Genomic DNA, 16,650 nt, shown 5'->3' with positions numbered 1-16,650 from the left:
GTTTTACCTTCTTTCATGTCTGTGTTAACTGGTGAACAGTTTGGATTTCAAATAAACATCATGGTAGGCCTTAGGAAGGTTTCAACGGTGGGAATCACTCTCCCCACTGTTTTCTGTCGTGGGGTCTCCTGAAGCTTTAGATCTGCCTCATTCTTTAGATCATGCCCTAAAATGATATCTCCAAATGGATGGACAGGGTGGATACAACACATACATCATGGTGGGCCCACAGACTTGGTGACGTCACTTCAGTAGCAAGTCTCGCTACACAACCTGTCAGTAGCTAATCCGCGTTCCCCTCTCCTCTCTCTCTCGTCCTAATCCCACCCCCCCCCCCCCCCCTCCTGTCTCCCTAACCTTTCTTGTGTCTTTGAGCCACGAACGCCCTGCCCACGCACGCCCTCGCTCTCTCTTTCTGAAGCTCGGTTGACGACTATTTGTCGAACGTGAGGTATTTCTCTCTCTCTCTCTCTCTCTCTCTCTCTCTCTCTCAATGCCCATTTAGGAATTTGGGGATTTAGTAATTTATGGATTTTTGATTTGATGTGGATTTGGGGATTTTAGGGCTTGCAGATTTGAATGCGGACCCCGAATGGGGGTTTTTCTGATTTTACAAATTAGGGATTTGGGGATTTTAGGATTTTGGGGATCTGAGGATTTTTGGAATTGGGGATTTCACCTTCTGTGTTTTATTTATTTATTTCTCTTTCTTTATTGACATTTAGAAGTCCCCAATCCATTGATCTAGACTGTTCATTAGGTCAAGGCACATTTCATGGGGTTGCCATGTAAACATCATACCAATCTGAGCCAGATCTTAGGGTCTGTCAAGCATGATTCATATAGAATCTGGTCTAGTTTGGATCTGTATTCAAATAAGCATGATTTTTAAAGGCTTAATTTTTGCATTCCTTGTGTTGTGGCCTAAGTTTTGGATTGGAATGATTTTTGAGGACTAATGGCGAAAATCTGGTGACTCGCCTGATGGAAAGGGTGGATCTGAAGCTTGGGTTGAATCAGATTCACACAGGTGAAAGTATGTCTTTCTATCTCTCTCTCAATCTCTCTCAATATTAATGCCGATATAGGAATTTGGGAGTTAGTAGCTTGTAGATTCCTGATTTGAACGTTGACCCTTATTTCAGGATTTGGAGATTTTAGGGCTTACAGATTTGAATGTGGACCCCAAATTGGGTTTTTCTGATTTTACAATATGGGGATTTAGGGATTTTAGGATTTTGGGGATTTGAGGACTTTTAAAATTGGGGATTTGAGGATTTTACAAATTGGGGTTTTTAGGAATCGGGGATCTGAGGATTTTAGGAATTTTGGATTTTAGGATTAAAGAAAATAAGTTTTTAATCTTGGGTTTGAATGTTAAGCATTGGCTAATTGATGTGGGTGTTTGTCATAAATGGTTGGCCCCATTGTAGAAATGGCATACTTCATTTGTTCCATTGTTTATTGGAGATGCAGTGGCTTAAGAGTGGTAGCTAGAATTCTACCCACTTGCATAAGGTTGGCAATGGGTTGTGCTGACTCCTTGAAAATTTCAGGTTCAACAACATACCACAAATTTCAGGTAACTCTTTAGAACATCTTACACTTGCACATCATATGTTTGATTAAATTCCTTAAAGGATGTTTAGTAGTATTTCTTAATTTATGTTGTTTGCTAATTCCACACGCATGCACATCCACTTTGGCACATGTATTGGGATGTGAGATCTTAGCTTTTGGCATAAAAATCTGATTTGAGCTTGCCATCAATTGCAGAGTCTGATGCTTGATATGTATATATTCAAAACTTGTACATGAGGCATGCATTAACTTAAAATAAACTGATTAAATAAGTGTAGTTTTTGGTTCACAGTGCATCTAAAATGCGACCTTACAATTTGGACTATTTGATTTGAAGTGCTTGCATGCCGCATGCGATGTCTAAGTATTTCCAAGTGATTTTTTGGTTCATGATGCATCCACATTCCGAGCCGCAATCATATTCTGCGATATGCAGCCAAACACTATATGAATTGGATTTCAAGAGAGAGCATGCTCATAATTTAGATTACATAATTTGTACATAGCCTGATCATGGTGAGACCTGCCTCTTGAGCTGTTCCAAAATGACCAAAATGTTGTAGATTACTGTTATATAAGAAAAAATAAAGCACAAAACAAACAGAATTACCAGTTATGGATTGAATAGGCTGGCAACTGTCAGTTGAATTAAGTTGGAGAAAAAAGTTAAAAGAAAAATGCTAGTCGAAGCATTTTATTGATAAAAAAGAAAACGTTTTCATTTATTTTTGGTTTTAGCTTTTTTATTGATCAAAAAAAAATGCTGACTGAAATTGTAGTGCACTGTATTAACTTTTTTATCTGTTCTTCTTTTCATATGAATAGGATGTAACATGGCGAGTTGCTGATCTGTGTAGCCCATCTCTTCAACTGTTATGTTCGTGAGTACTCATACATGAAGCAACAACAGGTTTGGTGCTATCAAGTAGCTGTTTTTTCTCTCTTTAAGCTGTAAGTGATTGACTTTAAGTTGCAACTGATTTACAGGTAAATGATTGTCTGTGTTTGAGGGCTGTTTATAGGACAATTGGGGGGCTAAGATTGGGCTGAAAATTGGCCAAGTACTTTGGACGATTGACAGTGGACAGGTTTGGGGAAATATATTTCACTGAGATTGACAAGATTTTGAAATTGTTTGGGATCACTTTTGGGTAGGAATAAGTTCATATTGTGGCCGTTTTCTTCTTCTTATTTAGTGCTTAGTACTTTGAAGTGGAGAATGCAAGCCATTACCCCTTTATCATTCATAGATTACTTTCTTCAGAAGATCAATGCAAGTGAATTGACTAATTGATTTGTCCTAGTATTACCAACAAGAAGCATCAAAACTGAGCCAGCAAATCGGGACGTAGAGAAGGCATTGTGGTATTAAAGAGGGCAACTTTAGTTGTTATGGGTTAAATGATTCTTAGGTGTTAATAGCAGGACACGCCTGTCTTTGTTACCTCTATGTATTGATGTTCTACTTGACTGAATGGTCATCCATCTTGTTGCCATTGTCATGATTCTTTGTAGTCATCATTTTACTTACCTATATCTCCCTACATAATGTGGATGCTTCATTTTGACTCTTTTTTTCACATCATGGTTCATTTCTATCTTGTGTTTATTATTATTGATTTTCTGTTCTCAGAAGGCATGCATATGAATGCCTTCCACCACTGGTGAGCTTCTAATAATATGTTTTCGTTTTATTCTCCAAGCATTGCACTTGCACTGTAGTTATTCTTACTTGCATTTCTTCCATGTTCTCTGCTCAGGATATGTCCCAACATCTCCTTTGGCAGGAATTGGTAGCTACAGATTTGCATGGAAATCAATGGCATTTTTGTCACATTTTTTGAGGTTGGTTGTTGTCTTTGCATTGGGAATGTCTTTCACAAGCTCTTGTTATTTAAATGCTAGCCATGATCTAAAACTGAGTGCCCTCTCTGCCATAAGACATTACGCATGTAGTGTAAAGGGTGCATATGAATGTCTTTGCATCAATTCTCAGAACCCGCTCTGCCGTAAGACATTACGGTGCATGATGGTTCCTAGTAGGTTAAGTTGCAAATTATTATAAAGAGTTGGTTGGATATCTTTTATTTTTTTATAAATGTTGTTAATAGTTGGTTGGATGATGAATGTGTGTGTGTGTGTGCGTGCGTGCGTGCGTGTTATCAATGGAGGATACCTTGTAGCTTATGGTATCTACTAGGTCCTATATTTTTTGTATGTGGCTAAATTTTTTATCTCAACTCCTCTACACAGATTCTGTCCCACTTCCTGTGCTCTCATTGCTGGGCCCAACCTGGATAAAAGAGGGTTGCATTAGGTTGGCAGCCGGTGTTGAACTTATGCCAAAACTATCTGAAGATATTGGGCATACAAGAGAAATGGCCATTCAGTTATAGATTTAAGAATAGCCGGCTGACAACCAGTGTGAATATAACTCATACGTTATGGTAGGGCTCATAAAATTCTGATAAATTAATAATAATAAAAAATCTGATAAATTAATATATAATTTACATTCCTCAGGTGGGCCCTACCATGATGTTCAAGTGAAATCCACTTGACAACCAGGTGCTTTAACCATGTTAGCCTAGGGCCAAATAATCAGCTCCATCAGTGATGGACCACATCATTGGAAATAGTTATAGATCAATGCTCACCCTCTAAACTGTTTTCCTTGACATGACTCTCCTAAATTAGAGATAGGCCTGAAGTTTAGGCCCTGTGGTAAAATATTGGCCTGACATCTAATGGTTGGAAGAGAGCCCTCTAAAAAATATGAGTGCTCTTCTCAGTCCTTGTCTACCTGAATCACAAGTTAGCCAAAATTTTAGCTCTAGCCTAACTAGTGTTAACATATCTGATGGTTGACTGGCTCTCACATACACGTCATGGTGGGCACCCTGTCCTATAAAAATTCATTTTTTAAAAATCTTAGCTTTGATATTTGGCGTGGCCCAGCATGACGTGTATGCGAAACTCACTCCGATTATTAGATGTGTTATCCCATGTTAAGCCAAGGGCTAAAAAAGGAAATGACTTGTGATTATGATGGGCCACACCTAAGGAAACAATTAGGAGAGATACGCCCATCCTTGATTTTTATAGGGCCCATATGATGATTATATGAAATCCACTTAAATTATTAAATTCCGCACAAAAATTTATGCCTGGGGCCGCCCAAAAATCAGTCCCATTTGTGATTCAAGTGGGCCACACCAATAGAAATAATTTGTTTTCAATGATTGACCCTATGATTCCTCTTAGCCTTGGTCAATTGGCATTGCTAATTGTAAACCCGTTACAGGGTTGTGAATCTCGACCGTCCATCAGGTAGAGCAATCATGGATCTTTCACAGTACGAGGAACATTCTGACTGGAGGATCCTGGTCGTTCAATTAAATCAATTCCCCCATCTGAATGTGCACCATTGGCTATTTTCTATTATCACCCTCTCTTTAAAGAGGGGGGATTGCTTGGGACCCCAACACCTGTGTGGGGCACAAGAGATGTCGGTGACAAAGCCACTCCATCTATCCGTTTTAAAAGACCACAATAAAACAAAAATCTAAAAATCAAGTAGATTTAAAACTCTGAAAACATCTACAGTTGAAACCTTCCTTAAATTGACCATGATGTTTATATGCTGTTCATAGGGTTATTATCACTTAAATAAACTGTAGGCACAGATATCATTCTAATACAAAACTTTTGTCACCCACAACATTCAATCCCCACAAAATTGTGTGGCATGATGCACATGAGTTTTGGATATGCCTTATGGTGGAGCCCACAGCTTAAACACCAGCTAGCTAGCTGAAGTGGTGTTGGGTCACTTGTATTAGTTCTTTTATCTATGCCGTCCATTCATTTTTCCATCTGGTGGGGTCACTAGTGCTAGGTGTTGGCTAGTGACCCAACACCCATTAGCTAGGTAGTGTAAAAGCTTTGTGAACCCCATCATGATGTATGTCTTTTATCCATGCTGTCCGTCCATTTTTCCATTTAATTTTAGGGCATGAGCAAAAATATGATGCAAATCTAAATCACAAGTGGACTACACTATAAGAAAATAATATTGGTTCAATGTCTACCATTAAAAGCTTTCTAAGGCCCACTATAATATCAGTCCCATAATAATAAAATGATATTTTGTTGGCATCAACAGTGAAGTTTGAATGATGTGAAATCTTTGTTTGGGAGTTAACAGACATTTAGAAGATATTTCGTTCAACCAAGTTCATAGGGAGGCCAATGTTATGGCTGAAAGAGGCTATTTGTGAATCTATTGAAGAGTTTTAATCTGATTTGCTGTTTGGTGATGGATGAATCACTTGAGGTTAATCCAACTTTTGATCAAGTAGGGCAGCTGATGCAGCCTGGGTGGAAGGGCCTTTCAAGAAGATGGATCTTCCAAGAAGATAGATGAAGGAAGAAATAGAAAAAATCTTGGAAGGAATAAATCTTCAAGTTCCGCGAGCGAATGAAAATGACTTCCTCCCCGGAAGTAAATCAGTGGTGATTTGATTAAATGAACCATAATTTAAAGTAAACATAGTAACATCCAAATGCAACCTAAGTGCATTTACCCCACCATTGCTAAGATTCCTTAGTATGTTTGCTAATTGGGAAGCTTCTTTCACATTGGAATGCCAATCATGGGATTTCTATCGAAGATCTTTTCACTTTGAAGGGCAAACCCCTTGGTGTTTCAGTTGCTTATTTCATGAAGTTTGTGTTGTACTCATTTTCATTTTAGAAACAGTATTCTACCAACCCCAACCTACCACTCCAAAAGTAAGAAGGCTGTAGATTTTCTCTAGACTCAAATAAATCCAAAATCATGCTTTCATGTATTTCCCAATTGGATATGTTTGATCAAGTACTAAACAATTGGCCGACAAACTAGTGGTGGCCCATTTGGTTTGTAATTGTCTGTTTAGTTCATTTGATATTTAAGGTTGTATGTAATTGTACAAAAATGCCATCACATAATGGCTTTATTTACTATATTTGGTTGTCTTGATTGCAGATCTGTTGCTGCAATCCTTCTCAGGGTACCGGGCATGCGAGAAATCATTCATCTTTGGATATGGAAGGGTTAGCTCTCCGTTATGTCTTTGGATATGGAGGGGCTGGCAATCCATCAGCTTCAAGGGGCAAGAACTCATTCATCAACCAGGTCTCTCTCTCTCTCTCTCTCTCTCTCTCTCTCTCTCTCTCTCTCATATGTTAGTTTGGGGTGGCTTATTTCCTGTTGTAATTTGGTTCTGAGTTCGTGTGAACACATTGATTCACTTGATTGGAATCAACCTATGCAATGGACTATTACATAGCACTTGTAATCAACCTATGTAACAGTTCATCACATGGCGCCTTTGGAAGTTTTGATCCATTTATTTGTTAGAGCCCATCATGAATTGCTTTTGATTCTAAAGAATCACTTTTGTGGCAATTGTAGAATTAGAATCATGATACATGAGGAAAGCTTGTTCTCACAACTTGCAACAGAATTATGATACATGAGAGATGAGGCTCTCTGTCCCATTGTTATTAATGAATGAAATGAAAGTAATTACTTCTACCCGTTATTAATCAACTAAAGTAATTCTGTCTCCCTTGGTATGTACTTACGATGGTCATGATACATGAGAATGCCTATCCCTACTCCCTTGGTAGGTAGCTGTGCCTTGTGCATAATGGTTATGAAAATTGCCTAACCTCACTCCCATGTTTGATGTTGTTGCTATCCAATCGTGTGAATTATTTTTTGAATGACTATCAGGTGTAAGATTCAAAAATAAAAAAATCCGAAAATACATTTTATTATTTACAAATATTTTAGCGACGGACCAAATCCGTCGCTAATAACTGAACGCTGAAAATAACGACGTATATTAGAGACGGATCTTATCCGTCGCTAATATTTTAATGATACATTTTTCGGAATTTTAGCGACGGCAAAAAAAACGACAGTAAACGCACGTACCAAGCGACGAACGAAATCCGTCGTTTATTTTATTTTACGACGGATTTGGTCCGTTGCAAATTTGCTATTCGGGCATAGCAAGTAGCAAAATGGATGGATGGCGTTGATAAAACACATACATGATGATGGGACCAATAGAGCTTTCGACCATCGACTTAGTAGTGAAGGGGTCACTACCCAATCCAAGTCCAGTGTTCCCACCCACCTATCAGATAGATCATCTGGACACTAAACCTCACCGTTGTTCTTCCTGTGAAGTCAGTGACTTGGAACGTAGACTACTCAATGGCTGGCAATCTCTATCCCTCCGATGCAAGTTGGTGTTGACCTTCTCAATGCAAGTTGGTGTTGACCTTCTTGATGCAAGTTAGTGTTGACCTCCGATGCAATAGGCAGTTCTTATAATAAAAAATGTATTTTCGTTCCTTCACAACAAGTGTCGATTTATCATATCAGCCATGAGGGATACAGAATACGTATCGGCCAATACATCTTGTAATGACTGATATTTTAAACGTTCATCTTAAGTAATTCACCAAAGAAAAGAAAATTTAGCTTAGACCGTCGAAACCCCCTCTTTTTCTCATCTTCATCTTCATCAAAACCAACCAAGAATCTTTGTAGATAGAAATGCCTTGTACTCTTCTCATTTTCTTCACCTTTCTCTTTCTACTCAAAGCAATAACAATAAATAGCCAAGACGAAAATAGTAAGGAAAAACATTTCATCGGCAGCATCGGCGCCGTCATAGATTCTGGCACTCGTGCTGGTAAAGAAGAGAGAATAGCTCTAGAAATAGCAGTGGAAGATCTCTTTCACTCTACCAGCTACAACCCAGTTCTGCACGTAAGAGATTCGCATGGGAATCCCCTTCGAACAGCTTCCGCCGGTAATTTATTCAAGTCAATACCATGAATTATATGTGATTTGATTTCTCTTTGTTTGATTCCTTTTGTTTTAATCTTTTTTCAGTGGTAGAACTCATTGACAAGGACCAAGTTCAAGCAATCGTCGGCCTGCTGACTTGGCAGGAAGTTGCGTTAGTCGATGAGATGGATGAAAGATCCAAAGAAGTGCCGATCATTTCGTTAGCAGAGCTGGCAGTGACCCCACCATCAGCATCTCTCCGATGGCCTTCATTAGTTCAGATGTCGACTGATATCTCCATACAAATGCAATGCGTGGCCGCCATCATTGGTTCATATCGTTGGCGAAGAGTAATCGCAATATATGAAGACAAGGCCTATGGTGGGGATCCTGGAATAATCACCCTTCTCTCTGATGCCCTTCAAGATGTGGGATCAGAGATTGAACGGTACTCGGCTCTACCGCCTCTCACTTCTCTATCCAACCCAAAAACCGTCATCCGAGAAGAACTAGAGAAATTGAAGAACAGTAGTCATTGCACGGTCTTCATCGTCTTGCGATCATCACAGCCGTTAGCGGGACATCTCTTCATTGAGGCGAAGAAAATGGGAATGATGAAGAAAGGTTATGTATGGATAGCTACCGAAACCATTACAAGTCTCCTCGATTCCGTCAACTCCCCCACCATCTCTTCAATGCAAGGTGTTATTGGAATCAAGACCTACTTCTCTGAATCCAGTCCATCATTTCAAGACTTCTACTCAAGATTTCGGCGCAAGTTCCGAACAGAATATCCAGAAGAAGAAGAACCAAATCCAGACCCAGGAATCTCAGCTCTCCGTGCTTACGATGCTGTGTGGGCCATCAATCATGGAACTAATAACAAATCAAGCTCTGGCCGAAGCTTATTAGATGGAATCTTATCAAGCAATTTCAAGGGACTGGGCGGTGAAATCCGATTCAAAGACGGCAAGTTAGCAAATGCGCCTGTTTTCCAGATCGTGAATGTGGTCGGAAGGAGTTACAGAGAGATCGGACACTGGTCGCCATTATTCGGTTTCTCCGAAAATGCGACCGGAGAAGGAAGTGCAGAGTTGGGGCAGGTCTTCTGGCCCGGTGGCCCACCTTCAATTCCAAGTGGATGGACGGCCACAATGGATTTGGTGGCTGATGAAAAGAAGCTGAGGATTGGAGTGCCAGCGAAATCGGCTTTCACTCAGTTTGTGAAGGTGAGCTACGATGGGTCTCGGAACAAGACATACATTACTGGATTTTCTGTGAGAGTGTTTGAAGCTGCTGTGAAGCGTCTGCCGTATCATTTGCCATACGAGCTCGTCCCCTACAATGGCTCCTACGACGAAATGGTGAAACAGGTGTACCTCAAGGTCAGTTTCGTAATTTTAACGAGCTACTGTACTGAGGCCAACTGAATGGCCGACTTTCAAAGATTTTTTGAGCTATGCTTCTTCCAAGCTGGGGTACTACTGTTCGGAAGGCTTGGATTGCCTTGCGTATACATCGTGCATAGGGATGCGTGCCACCATTGTACAATGCGGTGGTGAACCATCACGATTGTCTGTGACACTTGGGAAGGGAATGCCCAAACACGGAAATGAGAAGATCCTCGTTGTTGAATCTATGGCCTAGTTTCGGTTGTAAGCGACTGGATGAAGAAACGTATTGGCTACTCCCCCTGCCACCAGCCCGGTGGGTGATGGTCGGTGCTCTGTGGGGCCCAACATGATGAATATGTTTCATCCATTCCGTTCATCCATTTTTACAGTTCATTTTATGGCTTAATCCCAAAAATAAGAGGCATATAAATCTAAGTTGGACCACACCACAGGAAAACAATAGTGATTGGATATCCACCATTAAAATCCTCCTAAGGCCCAATGTAGTATTTATTTGACATCCAATCCGTTGATTAGGTCATACAGACCCAGATGAAGGGAAAAACAAAAATCAGCTTGATCCAAAACATTTATGGCCCCCAAAAGGTTTTTAATGGTCGACGCTCATTCAACACTGTTTCATGTAATGTGGTCCACTTGAGATTGGGATATACCTCATTAATTTTGGTCTCATTCCATTAAATGATCTGAAAAATAGATGGACTACATGGATGAAACACATACATCATGGTGGGGCCCACAGAACAGCGACCACCAGCCATTGGCTGGTGGCAGGGGGAGTAGCCAATCCGTTTCCACTGGATGAAGGGCTAGGATCTTTCAATCAGGAGACTTTCAGAGCATACTCCATCCAAAATGGAGGGCATAAGATCAAGGGTCTGGACTACTAAACATCCATAATGGGCCCCGCACGAGCCTGGGGAACTTTCCGTAAATTTCGGGAGTGGATTCCGTCAGGTCCGGGGAACACCGACTTCGGTCAGACCATGACGATGGGGCCCGCATTGTTGTATTTCTGGAATATCTATGCCGTCTATCCATTTCTCCTTCTCATTTCTCAAAAATGAGGCAGATCTAAATTTCAGGTGGACCACACCACAGGAAACACCGGTGATTGAATGCTCACCATTAAAAACTTCCAAATTTGCATCGAACCTGTTGATAAGGTCACGTAGACAGTGATGAACTGAAAACACAGATATACTGTCTTGATCCATAACTTTTTTGGCCCATAAGAAGCATTTAATGGTCAATCACGACTGTTTGCTGTGGTGTGGCCCAAATGAGATCCGGATCAGCTTCATTTGGTACCTACTCTAAAATCAGCTCGCAAAACGGACGTACCGCGTAAGTTTACAGTACATATATCGAGGTGGGCCCTACGCCTGACCGACGCGTTGCCATGCTTTGTTGATAATACGGTGGTACATTGAATGGATATACCTACTGTCATTTGAAATTACTGAGAATAACACACATGTGTTATATCTAAACCGTTCATTTGTTTTGTAACCATAATTAATTTATTGTATGGGCCTAAAAATGAGGTAGATCCAAAACTTATGTGGCCCCAAAAAAGTTTTCAATGGTAAGTATTCAATCCCTGTTGCTTTCTATAGTGGGGTCCACTTGAGCTTTAGATTTACCTGATTTTTTGGCCCATGCTCTAAAATAATCTCGATAAATGGATGGACGGTGTGGATATAGCCCACACATCATGGTGGGACCTACACAACTAGCTAACATTGAGTGAAATTGGCACGGACCGAATGCAATTTCATTTGACCGAATGCAATTTCATTTACAGTAATTCCAAGCTTTTCCATTCTTCCAGCATGGAGTGGAATTGGCACAGGATCCGATGAATCCCATCCCACCTAATCCCTTCTAATCCCACCGCCCAAACGTTTCCTCGATTTGAAATGGCGGTGACAAATTCCATTCGAGAAAAAGGTAATCCAGAAGGACGCGGATTAGATACGAGGTGATGGCTACTGACGTCACTAAGCTATGTGAACCCCATTATGATGCATGTGTTGTATCCATACGGTCCAACCATTTTTAGAGATTGTTTTACGGCGTTACAAACAGAATGAGATAGATATAAAGCTCAACTGGACCCACCACAGAAAGCCCGTGGGAGCAGTAACATCCACTGTTGAAACATTTATAAGGCCGACCGTGATGTTTTTTTGAGATCCAACCTATTCATAAGTTAACATAGAGATAGATGAAGTGAAAACAAAATTATCAACTTGATCGGAAACTACTGTGTTCCCTAAGAAGTTTTGAACGGTGGATGTCACTGTCCCCACTGTTTTCTATGGTGGGGTCCAATTGAACTTTAGATCTATCTCATTCCTTTTGTAACGCCATAAAACTATCTCTCCAAATGGTTGGATGGCATGGATACAATACACGCATCATGATGGGTCCACATAGCTTGGTGACGTCACTTCAGTAGCGATTTGGGTACTGAACTTGTCAGTATCTAATCCGCGCCCATTCCAGAAGGTCCTTTCCATTCATTGCTAAGGGACACACGCATCATGCGGTCGTGATTAGCAGCCCAAGGGTGCAACTTTGCGGTTGGACCCTACCCGCAAGCTCACCTGATCAGGATTCCAACCCTAATTTCCCACCCTGGTCGAGTCTTCTATGCTCGACCCAACTTGGGTAGACCCCAATGAATCCCGATCCTCTGAGATTTTGGTTTGCGGCAATTTGATTACTCTTTTATTTTGATAATTGAAAATAAATCGATATATCTCGTAAAATAATTCAATCATTTTTCATTTTCTTGGAAATTTCCTAAGCCCACATGTTTATACATGCGTGTCCATCTACAAGACACCGCATGCTGGCCAAATCGCACACATGTAACAGATCTAAGCCATCCATCGGATTCATTCCACCGTGCATATGCCCTTTGACAAAAAGTTGAAACCGTCTACGGATGAATTGGGAGACACTTATATTTTTCATTAAAATAATATAAGTAGACTCGCTTGAATTTTGGGCAAGGAAATCTTCACGGTGGGACACGCACCTGACGCATGGCTTTGATCTCACACGCGTATGACACGTTGTCACATGTGCTGGCGTGTAGATGGGGTCTCTTGTACACGTGCGTGTGCTTAGCAAACCTCTCTACCAATAATACTGACAATGATAATCGCATCGTTGGAGCAGACCTTTGATGCAGCGGTCGGCGATACGGAAATCTTGTCCGACCGATATCAGTACGCAGAATTTTCACAGCCGTACATGGAATCCGGACTAACGATGGTGGTGACGGTTAAGCCGGAGAAAGTGCGGAGGGCCTGGATATTCATGAAGCCGTTCACGAAATCGATGTGGGTCCTGATCGGAGCAATGAACTTATTCGTTGGAACGGTGATCTGGTTAATCGAGAGAGACACCAGCGTCGAGTTCGGCGGAGGCACGTTTGGCGACCAGATTGGGACAATGCTCTGGTTCGCAATTTCAACCAACTTCTTCGCACACAGTGAGAATCCCTTCCACCTCCAATTTTGATTATAATAATAATGACCAGATGGACCCACTACATACGAGATTCAATCCATCCATCATAAGGGACCCACTACATACGAGATCCAATCCATCCATCATGAGGGACCCACTGTGAATTTTGGTCCATCGCCCATATATATATATAGAGCAGTGACGAATGAATGGTTCAGAGCATCATACACGTACACCACCACATGTACGTGTAAACTTGTAGTGGATCGGTCCCCCTCCTAAAACAGCAATGTAACAGTAAAACTACAAAATTATATCTGCAGGGGAGCCGCTTCAGAGCAACTTATCGCGGCTGGTGGTGGCGACATGGCTCTTCGTAGTTCTCATCCTATCATCGAACTACACCGCCAATCTCTCAGCGATGCTCACAGTATCAGATCTTGGACCGAGCGTCGCTGACGTCGCTTTCCTCCAGAGGACTCAAGCAGCGGTTGGCTGCAATGAAAACTCCTTCATAGGGAAGTATTTGGAGGCGCTGGGCTTCAGTCCATATAATATTAAGAGAATCGCGTCCATTGATGACTATCCTGAGAAACTATCCAACGGTGAGATTGCCGCGGCCTTCTTAGGGGCCCCACATGCCAGGGTATTCCTTGCCAAGTACTGTAAAGGCTACACCATGGCTGGACCTTCCTACAAGCTCAGCGGATTTGGATTTGTAATCACATGCTTCTCTCTCCTCCCTTTTGATTTTGTTGATCCAGGTGGGGTGTTATATAAACCATACATTTGGTGTATGCACCATGATGTTCTAACTATGTCCAACGGGGGCAATGAGCTGGACTAGCGTCGCCACCGTTGGATGAATAGGATGGTTAAAGATGATAATGCATCAGGAGATCCCTAACAATTGACGGCCAGGATCCTTCAATGGAGGTGACTTTTGGGCAATGGCCCATCTTCGAGGTAACCAAATTCCATTTTACAAGCGTCCGTATTTGTGTAACCAATTTCTCCTTTCAATACAATGACACAGGTGTTTCCAAAGGGCTCGGCATTGGCATCCGATGTATCAGAGGCGATACTACGAGTAATGGAGAGCGGAGAAATGCAGGAGTTAGAGAAAGGACTGCTATCCTCTTCCAAGTGCTCGATATCACCGTCTACCGCAGACGATATAAACAGTTTCGGTGTGAGTGCCTTCTGGGGCCTCATCCTCATTGTAGTTAGTGTTTGTGTTGGTGCACTTGTTGTATTCTACCTGCGACGCCAACTCCCAAAGTATATGGAGCTTTGGAGGTCCACGATGTTGATGGACCCAACAATATGGAGGTGGGCATTGGGCCCCATTTCTTCCTACTATATGAAATCCAGGATCCTACTTCCCGTGGGCTGTCCGAGCTCAGGGACTGCCTGCTGACGGATCTACTGTCCTGAGAAGATGGCCATTGTCGAGCATGACAATGCAGATCGACGTTGTCCGCAAGATAGGGTCACCAACAATGGATAGTGTTCTGTATGCGTGCATGTTGGGGTATTGTATTGTAGCTGGATACTGTGTATATATATTGTATAATGGGGTTTCTTAGACCTCCACCCATCATAAGGTGGCCCACTATTTGGATGGTCCAGACTAATCGCCACACTTTCCTCTTCTTTTTTTTTCCAATGTGCGTCTGATCTTGGCCTGTCCCGAAAGTTGATCAGCTCCCTGTTTACCCCCGCGAATGTTCCCACTTCATCACTTGATCAGGTGGACCGCAACACAAGGAAATTGAAGTTTAGAGAAGTGAAAATCATGCTCTTGAAGCCAGGTCGGGTCAAGCTAAAATGACAGAAGTCCAAGCACGAGCCAAAAATTAATATGACCATAGATGCTAGGTCCATGCCCCTACATTGGCTATGGTCCAAATTACGATTACTGAGTGATCCTGATCGACCATTTGGTGAATATCCATTTGCAACCCGCTAATCATATGAGTTCAATCATTTCATGGAAGAAATTTTGGAACACGGCCCATCCCACAGTCGGGCCCACCAGATGAACAAACTAGGTCCCCTAAAGAAGTAAAGATCAGCCCAACTTAGCTGCTCTGGCTGACATTAGTGCTGCCACTGCTTTTTCAGAGGAAACCCGAGCCGGCCGATTCTGTTGCATGAGTGCCTGGTTTTTTTCAAAAGGCAACCCGGATTAGCGGGTTCTGGTCAATGAGTCGCCGGGTCAAGCACATTCCTTCAAGCCCCCACCACCAACCATGTGTAAGATGGAGTTTTGTCCCTGGCTAGCAACAGACAGAGGCTCCGAGGGGCCACCGTGATGTATGTATTTTATTCCCACCGTCAAAACATTTTTCCATGTCATTTTATGCCAGCCCAAAATTGGGACTGTTCCATTGCTTAAGTGGACTAGACAGTGGAGATTAAACACTTACCATTTGAAACTTTTTAAGTGCAACGGAAGCTTTGGATCAAGCTGATATTTGTGTTTTCCCTTCATCCGGGTCTACACGAACTTATGAACAGGTTGGATGGCAATTAACCATCACGGTGGGCTATAGGAAGGTTTCAATGGTGGATGTTGTTTTCAATGTTGCTTCTTGGAGTGTGGTCCACTTGAGCCTTAGATCCGCCTCATTTTAAGGATTGTAATTTAAAATCATATGCGAAAATGGATGGACGGTGTGGATAAAACCCATACATCACAGTGACCCCACAGAAACCCCGCGATTCCTAAGCAGGGACAAAATAGGGTAGTACCCAATTCGCATTGGTTCCACAAATTCTTACCTTTGTATCATCTCTAAGATGTTTGGATTTTTTAAAATTCCAAGGGCATCCATCTATCTCTGAAATGTTTGGATTTTTCAAGGGCATGTATCTATCTTGGAGATGTTTAGATTTTACAAAATTACATGGACATGCGAAAGAGAAATGGCAGGATAACAAGACCATTCTGGTGCAGAACACAACCCAAGTTTTCTTTCCATTTCACCGAGTAAACACTCTCCTAGATATCTTATAAACCAAAAAGTTTTCTCATTTCCACGCAATATAGGACAGTATTTTCACAGCTTTTTTCAAAATATTTTGTGAGAGAAAATGAAAATTTGAAATTTGAAAACTATCATTTTAACAAAAATTCTCAACATGGGCATCAAGGATACATAAACTTGGGGACCATTGATCCAAAGTCATCCAAATGAGACATACTAACAGGATCTGGACCGTTGATTAGATTGAACCTACCAAGAAGGGTCTACGCTTCAAAGAATACACTGGGTGGACGTGCCTCCATGTCATTGCCACTCACATGGC

The 16,650-nt window shown here is 41.6% G+C and overlaps 2 protein-coding genes across 2 annotated transcripts in view; both read left to right on the top strand.

Annotated features, from left to right (window-relative positions):
• Positions 1–552: 552 nt before the first annotated feature.
• Positions 553–16,650, top strand: part of LOC131242071 (glutamate receptor 2.5-like) — a 38,445-nt gene continuing 22,347 nt past the window's right edge. The window contains exons 1-5 of the mRNA XM_058240460.1: positions 553–1,030; positions 2,407–2,491; positions 3,215–3,245; positions 3,342–3,426; positions 6,611–6,760. Of these exons, the coding sequence (XP_058096443.1) occupies positions 3,391–3,426; positions 6,611–6,760 (186 nt within the window). The 5' untranslated portion in view covers positions 553–1,030; positions 2,407–2,491; positions 3,215–3,245; positions 3,342–3,390. The remainder of the gene's footprint in view (positions 1,031–2,406; positions 2,492–3,214; positions 3,246–3,341; positions 3,427–6,610; positions 6,761–16,650) is intronic.
• LOC131242070 (glutamate receptor 2.9-like) lies at positions 7,910–14,946 on the top strand. Its single transcript, XM_058240459.1, has 5 exons — positions 7,910–8,456; positions 8,540–9,819; positions 13,042–13,357; positions 13,659–14,053; positions 14,372–14,946. Exons 1-5 carry the CDS (start codon positions 8,198–8,200, stop codon positions 14,753–14,755), a joined length of 2,634 nt encoding a protein of 877 aa, XP_058096442.1. The 5' UTR covers positions 7,910–8,197; the 3' UTR covers positions 14,756–14,946.

Source organism: Magnolia sinica, chromosome 4, assembly GCF_029962835.1.
Source record: "Magnolia sinica isolate HGM2019 chromosome 4, MsV1, whole genome shotgun sequence".
NCBI classification, from domain to species: domain Eukaryota; kingdom Viridiplantae; phylum Streptophyta; class Magnoliopsida; order Magnoliales; family Magnoliaceae; genus Magnolia; species Magnolia sinica.
This window is presented reverse-complemented; position numbering and strand designations above follow the sequence as displayed.